The 14402-nt window shown below is 40.8% G+C and overlaps 1 protein-coding gene and 1 long non-coding RNA gene across 3 annotated transcripts in view; one reads left to right on the forward strand and one right to left on the reverse strand.

Moving 5' to 3' along the window:
• LOC144696745 (uncharacterized) overlaps positions 1-10417 on the forward strand; it is a 62474-nt gene extending 52057 nt beyond the window's left edge. The window contains exon 2 of the long non-coding RNA XR_013580235.1: positions 9501-10417. This is a non-coding gene — a long non-coding RNA (uncharacterized LOC144696745). The remainder of the gene's footprint in view (positions 1-9500) is intronic.
• The window catches only part of atxn7l1 (ataxin 7-like 1), an 89570-nt gene that overhangs the window by 33664 nt on the left and 41504 nt on the right, over positions 1-14402 (reverse strand). For both annotated transcript variants that reach the window (XM_078568416.1, XM_078568417.1), the window contains exons 3-6: positions 6360-6442; positions 5755-6011; positions 1439-1628; positions 1205-1326 (exon numbers count right to left, since the gene is read on the reverse strand). In XM_078568416.1, coding sequence (XP_078424542.1) covers positions 1205-1326; positions 1439-1628; positions 5755-6011; positions 6360-6442 — 652 coding nt within the window. The remainder of the gene's footprint in view (positions 1-1204; positions 1327-1438; positions 1629-5754; positions 6012-6359; positions 6443-14402) is intronic.

Below are 14402 nucleotides of genomic sequence, written 5' to 3' on the forward strand. Positions count from 1 at the left end.
CACTTAGGTTGTTCTTCTGATGGAAGAAGCACAGGTGTGGGGTTGAGATCAAAGAAATTAAAGATCAGAAAGAAAAACAAACATTTGAACTTGAATGATTTGTACAGTTCTAGTCACTACTGAAAACAGCAAACATTAATGTAATGTTATGCTTGTGTGCAATTAATCATTCTTTATTAAAAGATCAGGAGGAGTATTATTTATATTAGGTCAAGATATACTTCAATAATATCTAAGTGTACTCTCTGACTTTCTGAATTCTCGAATTCTCATATAGTTAGTATTCCTCCATCTCAACCCTCCTTCCAATCTATTCTCACTTCTTCCGTAAAAACCGTCTTTCTTCTTTGTCTTACAAGGTAAGATACAGATGTGAAAAGCCTTTGGGCCAGCTTAGTTCATCACTCAATGATCTTATAGCCCTACAGTCTCCCCATCACAGCATCCAATTTCTTAATTGATTCCAGGGCTTTTTTTCCCTCCACTACCCTTCCAAGATTTCCATTCCATATATTGGGCATTGTTGTGTGAAGAATTTCGTGACATTAGTCCTAAATTTGCTTTTAATTATAGTTTGAACCAATGTCCTTTCATCCTTAGGTTATCTTAGTCACTCCCTTTTAAGACAGGATAATACAAGCCTCTGCAATCTATCTTTATAACCCAGTCTAATGGCATTAACATGAGCCTTGTGGCTCTTTTCTCAGCTGCTTCTAGTTGCCATCAACCAGATGCATTGTGCAGTCCAGTATATGAACTCCTGCCTGCCTGGCTGCAATGCCACAATTCAGTAGCAGGAAGGTAACATTACATGGGCATGATGGACAAAAAGGATATTTTCCTTCCACTGAGACTGAAGTACCACAACCAATGATTTAACTGAGAATTGATAAGACACATTCCAGTTCAACAGACAACTGACCCAGTGACTTGGAAACAAATTTCCATTAGAATAGGAACCAGCCTCGTTACTAGTAGATTATTCAGCCATCCATATAGAAAGTTAGATGAAATGTGCACTTGCAGCCAGGTGAGGTGAAAACACACCTGATACTCTGGCATTCATGTGTGTAACCAAGATCAGGTTTTAGTACAGTATTTGTCAACACGCTCATTAGGTGTTTATCAGGGACTAAAATAAAACCTTCACGTTCAAAACTGTTCTCATGTTAACCTCATGAACTAGGGTGAATATTGGACTCACTTCCACATCTGTGAATTTAGGTGTTTTTCTACCATTGAATTAAGTGCCAGTCGAAAACGGTCCCATCGTCTGTCAAAGACATAGAAACCTCTGCCCATCAAGCGACTCCCAAAAGTGCAATACTACAAAACAATGCAAAGCAATTATTTTAAACCACATATTTTGAGATTAAAAAACATGAAACTCAAGTGTTAAAAACAAATATGAGACACTGAAGTAAAATGTACAACATACGCCTAGTGGCCTTGGGTGATGCCCAGAATAATGACAGTCCAGTTTTTCTGATTCCTCTGCACCATCCATTTCTCCTTCATCACTGGATAATCGACTTGCTAAATCTCCAATTATGGGCAATGGTAGCTCCAATACTGTTGCACTGCTAGATGTAGTGCCCATACTATTTATGCTGCTGGTAGATGAAACCCTGTTGAAAGCAAAGGACAAACATTCAATTAATTTGAGACTGTATTTCAGATCTTCAGTACTGATTTTTTGATGTTGGGTCAGATAACAGAAAATAAAAAGAACACAGAATTACACAGAAATTGCAACACAGAAACAGACCTTATGGCCCAATCTTGGTGATATTTATTCTCCATCTGAACAGTAGTCTCAATTCCACATACACACTTTGTTTCCATATCCCTTTCTTCACTTTTCCTATCAACCCATCTGAGCTATTTTTAAATGTTCACATGGTCGCTACTTTAATCACTGGCTCAGGTCAGTGACCACAAGCTCGTAAATCCCCTCATTCTAGACTTCTCAATCACTGTAAAAGTTATTTCTAACTACTCTGCCCCATTCCATCATAATTTTCAACATTTTTATCAAACCATCCTGGAATCTCCTTTATTCTAACCAATGTAGCCCCAAGTTTTTAAATCTTTCTTGTACCTCCTCATACGAGGCAGCATTCTACTGAATCTGTGCAATAGCCTCACTAATGCTTCAATATCCTTCCTGTAGTGTCACAGCCTAAAACTGCACATAATACTCCAATTGTGGTCTTGTTAAAGTTGAAAGTTTATATATTATAATCTCTACTTTTACGTTCTGTACTTTTTGCCATAAAACAACTGCTCAATAGATCATGTGACATCATTAAATCATCTTCAAACAATTTATATTTATTTAACATCTACTACCACCGTAACAGCAATCAGACAACTCAGTATAAGTTGGGCATTGAACCAGAGACCTGACTTATTGCTGTGGCTTCAGTACTCCATCCTTTAACCAGCAAATCAACGGAGTGGGGAAAGCCCAATTTTTATACACAATACCACAACATAAACTCCACTAGAACGCAAATGTACAAACAAATGTATCTCAATTACTTATCTAGGATTTTTGGCAAAATGGCCTTCATTTGAGATTTTTATTAATATTGCTACAAGATATTTATATAAATGACATAGATGACTATGTGGGAGGTGGAATTAGTAATGTTGCGGATGACACAAAGATTGGCCGGGTGGTTAACAGTGAGATTGAGTGTCTTGGGCGACAGGAAGATATAGACGAGATGGTCAAATGGGCAGATAAGTGGCAGATGGAATTTAACCCTGAAAAGTGAGAGGTGATACACTTTGGAAGGAGTAATTTGACAAGGAAGTATTCAATGAATGGCATGACACTAAGAAGTTCTGAGGAACAAAGGGACCTTGGCGTGTGTGTCCATAGATCTCTGAAGGTGGAGGGGCATGTTAGTGGGGTGGTGAAAAAGGCATATGGGACACTTGCCTTTATCAATTGAGGCATAGGTTACAAAAGAAGGGAGATCATGTTGGAGTTGTATAGAACCTTGGTGAGGCCACAGCTGGAGTACTGTGTGCAGTTCTGATCGCCACATTATAGGGAGGATGTGATTGCACTGGAGGGGATGCAGAGGAGATTCACCAGGATGTTGCCAGGGATGAAACATTTAAGTTTTGAAGAGAGTTTGGATAGACTTGGGTTGTTTTCGTTAGAGCAGAGAAGACCGAGGGGCGGCCTGATCGAGGTGTACAAGGTTATGATGGTCATGGACAGGGTGGATAGGGAGCAGCTGTTCCCCTTAGTTGAAGGGTCAGTCATGAGAGGACATAAGTTCAAGGTGAGGGGCAGGAGGTTTAGGGGGGATGTGAGGAAAAACTTTTTTACCCAGAGGGTGGTGATGGTCTGGAATGCGCTGCCTGGGAGGGTGGTGGAGGCGGGTTGCCTCACATCCTTTAAAAAGTACCTGGATGAGCACTTGGCATGTCATAACATTCAAGGCTATGGGCCAAGTGCTGGTAAATGGGATTAGTAGGTAGGTCAGGTGTTTCTCACGTGTCGGTGCAGACTCGATGGGCCGAAGGGCTTCTTCTGCACTGTGTGATTCTGTGATTTTGAAACATCACACATTAAAGGGCAGAGATGGAACTGAAGTGAACAAAATGATGCACAAGTCACATCTTCGTTAAAACTTCATAGTTAAAATTAAATGACAGACAGATTGCTTACCAAGGAGTTATCATTTTTCAAATTAAGTTCTCGTCCACATCCCATGAATACATTTCTAGATACCTGTCCATTTAAGAGAACATTGCATCATCCCATCATGTGACCTTCTCTTCTGCTCTGTTGTCTCACTTTCATTTCTTCCCTCACCTGCACCAATTTACTAAGCTCCTTTCAATGATATGGGCCAAATAAGAGTACTTGTCAATCTAATAAATCTATTTTAGATTACTGTGAATAGATGAATACTCCCAATTATCAAATAGTTTCATGAAGGTAGAATTCTCTTAACAAGATTTGGCTTTTGCAAAAAAAGTAATTAAATTAAGGAAGTACACAGTTTTTGTTTTATGAACACAGAGGGTGCATTACAGAGCAAAGGTTACACACCAGAAATTCCTCTTCAATTCAGATCCCTGCTGAAAATGAAACTGGTAAACTCTATTTGAAGAAGGATTATTACACAGTGAAAAAGTATTTCATCTGCTTTGTTCCCTTGTATACAATGGATAATTTCTCAAGAGAAAGCAAAAGAAGATTTTTGGTAATGTTAGCAATGATTTCATTATGAGCATCCAAAATGAGCAGAAATGCATCAGAATGGAACAGGTACATTTTTTATTAACTTCTACAGTCGGAATTCAGCTATTCAACAGGCCTTTGCTCCTGTTCTCTACTCCTGTAGAATTCTTTCACCCTTCCACAGCAAGTATAATCATTTTTGCAATCAACAGCATAAGGACAAATTTCATATTTCTTGGTCAGGCTGGGGTCCTTTTCAGGGCCTTGGTTGAGTCATCATAGGCCTCAAACTAACCATTTCTAGAATAACAGAGAGGCAGCAACCCTACTATCTCCACAAAAGTACACTTAACAGGCTGCCCTGTTAAATAGATAGAAAACATCTCTAACCAAACTGTGCCCAGAGAATAACTCACCTATCCTGAGTTAACTGACAACCCACAATATGAAACATTTAAGAGCATATTGGTGTGCATTTTAGACACAGATGGATGGGCTAACTATTCCATGATAGTCATAGCTTCCTTTTATGAAAGTCCTGAATGCAAAGTATCAACAATAGTTTCTACCCTACTAACAGGTAGGGTCTTCCTGCAATTTACATAAAATCTAAAGCCAATATAAAGAAAGTAACTCTCAGCATGTACTTGGGCGCACTTAAAACAGACAGAATACTGTACAGTAATTCTCTCCCATGAGCAGAAGAGGCAGGAAGGCGTGAATGATTTGGTGCTCTCTTAGCTATACAGGAATCCATACAGGTTCTCTCATGAGTTTTTCAATTTAAGGATTATTCCCGTGATATGCTGGATCAACTAGTCAATGTACATTTTATTCATGTACAAATGATACATTGCGCCAAACCATTATTTGGAATCTTTTGAAGTTATTGTTGTAAAAGATTGGTATACATAATAATTTGTAGAAATTGGCTTCCAAATAAGATACTCATTTTGTTACTTATTTCAATAGTTTAATTGGCTAAACCCTCCAAGATTGCTTACCTGGAATCAGAGCAAGGAGTCAGTAAGAAACTGGCAATTTCATTATACAGTAATACAGTTGTAAATTACATTTTCTTCTGCAAATGTCTCATACCACTCTGTATGTACAGGGCAGAATTTTAGCTGAGTTCATTATATCTTTTAGACATTATCAGGAAAAAAAAAAGTATTTCTGTTGATGTGGTGCATGCAGCACAAGACAATGAATTACCACTGTTTCTTTTTTCTGTCCAACTGGCAATGAAATCGCACAATTCCCCCTCTCCCTGATTAGACTATCTCGCTTAATTATGGTTGTTTTTCTGGGACTTTTACGTGACATTTGAATCTATTCAGTGCACAAATTCCAGGACAGGTTCATGTCGATGGGTGAATGTGCGCTCCAGTTTCCTTTGAAATTCAGAATGCCATTGTAAGCAGAAGCACATACAAATGATACAGGATGCAGCTTGCAATCACTGGATAAACTTGTTGAGTGGTTAAGTTAACTCTCAGAACAGAGTTGACAATTGTAAACAGCAAAATCACGTTACAACTCACCTAGAAAGGGCAGTATTCAGCAGTCTCAATTTTGCTGGCGATGTAACTTTAGGCTCCAAACCAGTGTTAGTTAAAGATCCTGTAACCTGCTCCTGTGTAGGCATAGACTGGCTCTGATGAGTTTCCTTTGACACTAGTAGGTGTTCCTTGTCTTTTACAGTTTCCTTCTCCCTTGAGCGAGCTTTATGTTCAGCAAGAAGAATGTCAAATTGTTTCCTTCGCCCTGGCACAGCTCTCCGATGATTAAGTGAATGAGTCTGTGCAAAGACCAGAATAAAAAATATGAAAGGCTTACCAGATACAATATCTTGGGTGAAATGATGCTTACAATTATGAAGTAGTTTAACAGGATTAGCTTAGTTGTAAATATTGTGCCTTATGTATTGTTGAAATGGTTCAAAGCACTTCAAACATTTTTGATGTGAAATGGCTGTTGCTTTGTTAATAAAGATTTCAAACTCAAATTCGAAGTATATGCTATAACTTTAATATACACATGCATTTTTACATGTTCAATAACTACCTATAAAATATACTTCGTTTTGAAAATTCCAATGCAAGTATCAACAAATAAGTCAGCCAATCATTTTGAGTAAAAGGAATACCTTGCACGTGAGTGATCTTGTACATGGTTTCTTTGTCTCAGGATCCATGACACCACAATGTCTGTTGGGGTCAAATTCCCTCTCTGTTGAAATTAAAATAAATTGAATTCTGTTACAATGACTATTGATCATGGCCAGACAAATGGGGTTTTTCCCACAATATCTATACCCAAGCTGATTGTGAGCACAAAAAAAGCAGAAATATATAATGTTCCAGCTGAGGCAAAATGCTCAGTGTTCAAGTTTATTAATATTCTGCTTAATATAAAGTATTGTTGAGCCTACAAATTAAGATTTGACATACATCAGGCAAGTTCATCAACTGTCAAGTGCTCCACTTAAAACTTGTAAACAGCTTATATTATTTGTTCAACCTTTTTTAACGGTTCGCTTTTTGTGCAGTCATGAACCAGTAGCCGGGACAGCTGGTTCAGGAATTGAAGCTCCTTCACTTTCCAGCAACAATGCGTTAATGTGGACACATCATATAGCTGGACTCCATGTTGGCAGGATCACATCGATGCCCAGTGGAATATATCTCCACGCACAGCTCAGTTGAAAAGCAACGATCAAATCCATCATGCATGAAGCAGGCACATCAGAGCATGCAGAACTGAAAACAGTCATCAGAAATACAAGGTGATCTCATCACACCTGCATTTGTAAATATAAAATTATGCATTTTATGCTTACAATAGCATAGAATCATACAGCACAGAAGGAGGCCATACAGCCCATCATATCTGTGCCAGTTCATTGAAAGATCTGTCCAATCAGACCCACACCCATTCAAATGTTTCCTTTTCGAGTTTATATTCAATTTCATTTTGAATATTACTATTGAATCTTCTTCCACCACCCTGTTGGGCAATACATTCCAAATCATAACTTACATAACCCTTGCCTCTGGCTATCTTAAATGTCTACCTCCTGGTTCTGATCCCAAACAGTTTATTCTTATTTACTCTATCAAAACACTTCATAATTTCAAACATCTTTAATTAATTATTTCCTTAAATTTCTTTGCTTGAACAATGATCCCCAAATCTCCACATAACTAAAGTCTCTCATCCCTGGTGCCATTCTAGTAAATCTCTTCTGTACCCTCTCCAGGATCTTGACATCCTTCCTAAAGTGTGGTGCCCAGAATTAGGCACAATACTCCAACTGAGGCCCAACCATTGATTAGCATCATTTCCTTGATTTTGTATGATATGCCTTTATTTATAAATCTCAGGAACCTGAATGCTTTTTCAACAGCTTTACAAATTGACCTTCTTTCTTCAAAGGTATTTGTTTGTTTTTGCTCACCCGCAGCACAAATAAAAATCCAAAGGAAATATAAAAAGTATCAGATATCATTCACAAAATAAATGTAATTTCCTAATTATTTAAACCAAAAGCTTCAAATTTTGAGATTTTAAAAATATCATTATCTTATCCTAAGTAGTCCAGCAGTATATGTCGCAAAGTAATTCCACCATTGCCCTTCACACTACCTTTTAATCCACATTTATTGCTTATGATGCACATTGATTCTGCAGCAGCAACTCACAGCTGTAACTTTTCCCACATTCACTTCCTGAAAAAGTTTCACATTACAAAATCCTTGTGTAGGATGCCTACACATGAAATGACACTAGCGATGGGCTGCAGAACGGCCACTTGCTTCACACTTCCAACTTACGTTTGCTTTTTCGCTTGTAGACCATGATGTCACATAATAGAAGAGGTCCAACTGGACTGGAAGAGGCCTATTAAAAGATCAAGTTGGTGACTGCATTTGAAGGTGCCATCTTGAAGATCAATGGGCCGGAATGCATAGAGGAAGTACAGAAGGGTAAAGTTGAAGGTTGCCCCCAAACTCTGGATCATTACTATCTTTCTTGTGTTCTTCCATCTCACTCTACTCATGCTTTCATTGTTCCAAAGGCATACACGCAAGGTCAGGCTGCATAGTGTGTTCTCAATGTCATGCAGTAAGTAAACTATGTTGCTTTTTACATAGATGTTTCACAGGTAAAAGTGACAGGTCATAGTCCCTTCTAAGAATGGAAGCACCCTGTAACCATCACTCTTTCCGATACAAGCATTAGCCCTAGAGGTATATCCATGCTGAGGGTTTTAAACAGTGAGTTACTAGAAGGTGTGCTGGCTGAATAATTATAATGAGGAGCTAAAAGCAGGGATGGCAAAGAAAAGAACTTCCATCTTTCATGTCAACGTATCATAACCAATTAAGTACATTTGAAGTACACTGTTATGATGCAGAGACAGAAAGCAGCCAATTTACACACTCCCACAAACAGCAGGGAGATAAATGACCAGAAAATTTGTTTCAGTGGTGTTCGTTCAGAATAAATATTGACCAGAATATTTGAGGGAACAGCCCTGCTCTTCTTCAAATAGTGGCTTGGGATCTGAGAGGGCAGAAGGGCTTCGACTAAACATCTCATTGGAAAGACAGTAACCCCAAAAGTGTAGTACTCCCTCAGTACTGCACTGAATTGTCAGCCGAAATTATCTGCTGCAGTCTCTGCAGCGGGACTTGACCTTTGGTTTCAGGGACCAGAATGTTAACACTGAGCGAAGCCTGACATTTTGGAAAGAGTAGAGCTGACAGGTCAGTGGGTCAGCTTGAATCCTTTCTCAACTGATCGGCCCATGATTTCTGGCTTCAAGATACAAGTTTTAAAAAAAGGATGATATTGGAGCTCTAACTGCTTTCTTCACTCATTTGAGGATTTGTCATGTGCTTGTGCAGTCGGAGGGCAAGTGTGGAGGCTAGTAACCACATTTATGCAATTATGCAAGACAGATTCACATCACTACTGTCAACCCATGGAACACACTGCAACACTAGGGAGCTCTCCAGCATTGCCTCTAGTTACAGGGTTATGAAACCAGTTGAAGTGTCCTGTGAGAAGTTTGTTAGAATATATATTAACCTGATATGTCAATATAAAATTATTATATATATCAACCTGATATTTTCATTGTTTCTCTTTCTACAAATGTCACCTGACCTGAGTATTTCCAGCATTTTCTGTTTTCATTTCAAATTTCCAGTAGCCATAATATTTTGCTTTGGTGTGGCATCTGCTTGTTGGCATTTATCATTTTTAATCTTACACTCATCAGGTCAATTCACGGGAATACCAAATTATAAAGGGAACAACAATTCATACTATATGAGAAGAAAGTGCTGATTGGTTGGCAAGTGGACTCTGATTGGTAGAGGCATTGCCATGGAGAATGCACAATTTTATAGAATGCCAAAAAGACGCTCATCACACAAGTGAGTAATGTGGAATGTGAATTTCAGTGCCAGTGTAATGCTAGGTATGTAGGCCGCACATCCCAAAGACTGGTGGATCACTTCAAACAGCACGTCCCTTCCGCTGTTTGCAATGGGCAAGGTAGAGACCATACCCAACCAGCCCATGCTTGCAATACTCAAAACACAGTGTCTAACATTAGGTCTGATTTTGCGATTGGACACCATTTGCTAAATCAGTGTGCTACGAATTATGCTGACAATCAATTTAAGATTGTCAATCGGGCTCACAGGGTGGCGGATGTGTCTGTATTGGAAGCTACATATATTAATACATAGGGAGGGCCCTGTTCTTTGCAGACAGAAAGAACATGTACACACGTTGCACCTGTTTCAGCTAAACAAAACAAGTGACAGTCATTTGCTGGTTCATTCTTCAGGGCAATGCATTGACCAATCAGAGTTAAATTGCCTGGATTAAATTTTCAAAGAATTGCCATGGAGAAAACAACATCAGCTGGTGTATTCTCCATGGCAATGCCTCTACCATTCAGAATTCTCTTCTCATATAGTATAAATTGCTGTTCCCTTTACATTTGGTAATTTGGTATTCTTGCAAACGGTCCTGATGAGTGCAAGATGAAAAGCTTCAACAAAAATTTCAGCAATACTCATTTTTAATCTATTAAAACAACTAGCCAGAAAGAGATGTAAATTACAGTAGCTTTAAAGTATATGTATCACCTGTAACAATAAACAGAGATATTATAGTTTTCATTTATTCTGGATTTTTGATCATGGTTCGGCAATTGCACTCTGCAACTCAATCCATCTACACATTGAATAAGATAAATAAATTATCAAGGTTTTCAGAGCTATATCAGAAAGCTTGAAGCCTGCCATCTCCCCTGTTGTACTATTAGGCACTCTTCTTTCAGGTTAGAAACCTTTCCTCAGCCATTTTTAGCACCTGCTCCACTCAAAATACAGGCTGGAGAGGTGCATGCTGGCTTTAAGCAGCACAGCCTAGCTTGGACTCATGCTAGCCTCTCACAATTTTGCAGCCCTGCTCTGGCATACAGCCAATTCAACAGCACACTTAACACTGCGTACATACTTCAGTCACATAAATGAGCAGGCAGTACAAAGTCTGTGTGCTGCCTGTATTGGGCATGGATTAATCATGCATTGCGATCCCCACACATGTTTTTAGGCCTTAATGTATTGCGTGACCAGTATCTAATACTTTATGGTGTTGTATAATCTCTTCAGACTTCAATTGTAAATATCTCTTGTCATAAACCCCAACATTGGTCATTGTATCATTGTTTTATATGGCAAACAATCAGAGGTCTGTTGTTTTGAATTATAACACTTATTGGGGCGCTACTGGTGCAAATCATACCTAAATCTTAAGTGCTGTGCAGCAGCGTTCATACCAATGTGTCATTGCACTGAAATTTCCTTTGTTAATTCGCCCATATTATTATCCACAGGTACTTGTGCAGACCAAGTGTAAGGAACATACTAGGTGAAGCCAGAAAATTGCATGAAAGGGTGGAACAACAATTCTGAAAGGCTCAAAATGGCATTTCAATCCATTAGCAGCCACTGCCAAGGGTGAAAGTGATTGAGTTGTGACAAAAAGAAAGCTCATGGGCAGATATAAGGCACAATTGACTGGTTCAATCGTTGGCAGTACAAACGCTATGTTGAATGTTGGTAGCGTCTATGGAGTAAATGGCAAGGTTCTGCACCTGCCTTACTGTCCCAGATCACTCTTCACACTATGTCTGAAAATTCGATTGGTGACGACTTGTTAAACTCAGCCCACTAGGCTTCGTAATGATCAGCACAACAAACCTCTGGATTCCCAGTTACATTATGTTGGAGGTTACGCCTCTTCTTACTTTTCCTATAGACTGGAATTGGCACACACACAGCTTGTTAAGTAGAAGTAATCAACTCCTCTACATTTAGTGCAGGAGCTGAGTCTGTTGTAAATGTGAACCAAGGTATCTGATGCTGGAGTCAACTTCATGTTCTGAATCTGTCAAACAGGAAAAAAAAATGCCTCTTCCAAGTTTTGCAATCCCATTCATGGTGTCCTGGTATATGGCCAGAGGCTAACAAATGGCTCCTTTGGAATTTAGTCTCACTTAAAACCTCGCATCACTAGCATAGTCAACACAAAACTGTTGCTCTACTGATCAAAATATTAAGACATTTTATTACTTTGAAACAGGAACTGAAAGTTCAACTTTGTAACTTAAAGACTGTTATGGTCATTCTTGGTTTTCACAGAATCACACAGTGCAGAAGAGGCCCTTCGGCCCATCGAGTCTGCACCGACCCGTGAGAAACACCTGGCCTACCTACCTAATCCCATTTACCAGCATTTGGCCCATAGCCTTGAATGTTATACAAAACAAAAACAGAAATACCTGGAAAAACTCAGCAGGTCTGGCAGCATCGGCGGAGAAGAGCAAAGTTGACGTTTCGAGTCCTCATGACCCTTCAACAGAACTAAGTAGAAATAGGAAAGGGGTGAAATATAAGCTGGTTTAAGGAGGGGGGGGGTTGTTGTTGGGACAAGCAAGCAGTGATAGGAGGAGATAACCAAAATATGTCACAGACAAAATAACAAAGAGGTGTTGAAGGTGGTGATATTATCTAAAAGAATGTGCTAATTAAGAGTGGAGAGCAGGACAAACAAGATAGCTCTAGTGGGGGTGGGGTGAAATAAACGATGGGTGGAATACATTTAAAAATAATGGAAATAGGTGGGAAAAGAAAAATCTATATAAATTATTGGAAAAAACAAAAGGGAGGGGGAAGAAACGGAAAGGGGGTGGGGATGGAGGCGGGAGTTCAAGATCTAAAGTTGTTGAAGTCAATATTCAGTCCGGAAGGCTGTAACGTGCCTAGTCGGAAGATGAAGTGCTGTTCCTCCAGTTTGCGTTGAGCTTCACTGGAACAATGCAGCAAGCCAAGGACAGACATGTGGGCAAGAGAGCAGGGTGGAATGTTAAAATGGCAAGCGACAGGGAGGTCTGGGTAATGCTTGCGGACAGACCGAAGGTGTTCTGCAAAGCGGTCACCCAGTCTGCATTTGGTCTCTCCAATGTAGAGGAAACCGCATTGGCAGCAACGAATGCAGTAGACTAAGTTGGGGGAAATGCAAGTGATATGCTGCTTCACTTGAAAGGAGTGTTTGGGCCCTTGGATGGTGAGGAGAGAGGAAGTGAAGGGGCAGGTGTTGCATATTTTGCGTTTGCATGGGGAGGTGCTGTAGGTGGGGGTTGAGGAGTAGGGGGTGATGGAGGAGTGGACCAGGGTGTCACGGAGGGAACGATCCCTATGGAATGCCGCCATGGGGGGGGTGAAGGGAAGATGTGTTTGGTGGTGGCATCATGCTGGAGTTGGCGGAAATGGCGGAGGATGATCCTTTGAATGCGGAGGCTGGTGGGGTGATAAGTGAGGACAAGGGGGACCCTATCATGTTTCTGGGAGGGAGGAGAAGGCATGAGGGCGGATGCGCGGGAGGTGGGCCGGACACGGTTGAGGGCTCTGTCAACTACCGTGGGTGGAAAACCTCGGTTAAGGAAGAAGGAGGACATGTCAGAGGAACTGTTTTTGAAGGTAGCATCATCAGAACAGATGCGACGGAGGCAAAGGAACTGAGAGAATGGGATGGAGTCCTTACAGGATGCGGGGTGTGAGGAGCTGTAGTGGGAGTCGGTAGGCTTGTAATGGATATTGGTGGACAGTCTATCACCAGAAATTGAGACAGAGAGGTCAAGGAAGGGAAGTGTCAGAGATGGACCATGTGAAAATGATGGAGGGGTGGAGATTGGAAGCAAAATTAATACATTTTTCCAGGTCCCGACGAGAGCATGAAGCAGCACCGAAGTAATCATCGATGTACCGGAGAAAGAGTTGTGAGAGGGGGCTGGAGTAGGACTGGAACAAGGAATGTTCCACATACCCCATAAAGAGACAGGCATAGCTGGGGCCCATGTCTCTTTATGGGATATGTGGAACATTCCTTGTTCCAGTCCTACTCCGGCCCCCTTCCACAACGCTTTCTCCGGTACATCGATGATTACTTCGGTGCTGCTTCATGCTCTCGTCGGGACCTGGAAAAATGTATTAATTTTGCTTCCAATCTCCACCCCTCCATTATTTTCACATGGTCCATCTCTGACACTTCCCTTCCCTTCCTTGACCTCTCTGTCTCAATTTCTGGTGATAGACTGTCCACCAATATCCATTACAAGCCTACCGACTCCCACAGCTACCTCGACTACAGCTCCTCACACCCCGCTTCCCGTAAGGACTCCATCCCATTCTCTCAGTTCCTTTGCCTCCGTCGCATCTGTTCTGATGATGCTACCTTCAAAAACAGTTCCTCTGACATGTCCTCCTTCTTCTTTAACCGAGGTTTTCCACCCACGGTAGTTGACAGAGCCCTCAACCGTGTCCGGCCCATCTCCCGCACATCCGCCCTCATGCCTTCTCCTCCCTCCCAGAAACATGATAGGTTCCCCCTTGTCCTCACTTATCACCCCTCCAGCCTCCGCATTCAAAGGATCATCCTCCGCCATTTCTGCCAACTCTAGCATGATGCCACCACCAAACACATCTTTCCTTCACCCCCTCTGGTGGCATTCCATAGGGATCGTTCCCTCCATGACACCCTGGTCCACTCCTCCATCACCCCCTACTCCTCAACCCCCACCTACGGCACTACCCCTTGCAAACGC

This window comes from Cetorhinus maximus, chromosome 22, assembly GCF_964194155.1.
Source record: "Cetorhinus maximus chromosome 22, sCetMax3.hap1.1, whole genome shotgun sequence".
NCBI lineage: Eukaryota > Metazoa > Chordata > Chondrichthyes > Lamniformes > Cetorhinidae > Cetorhinus > Cetorhinus maximus.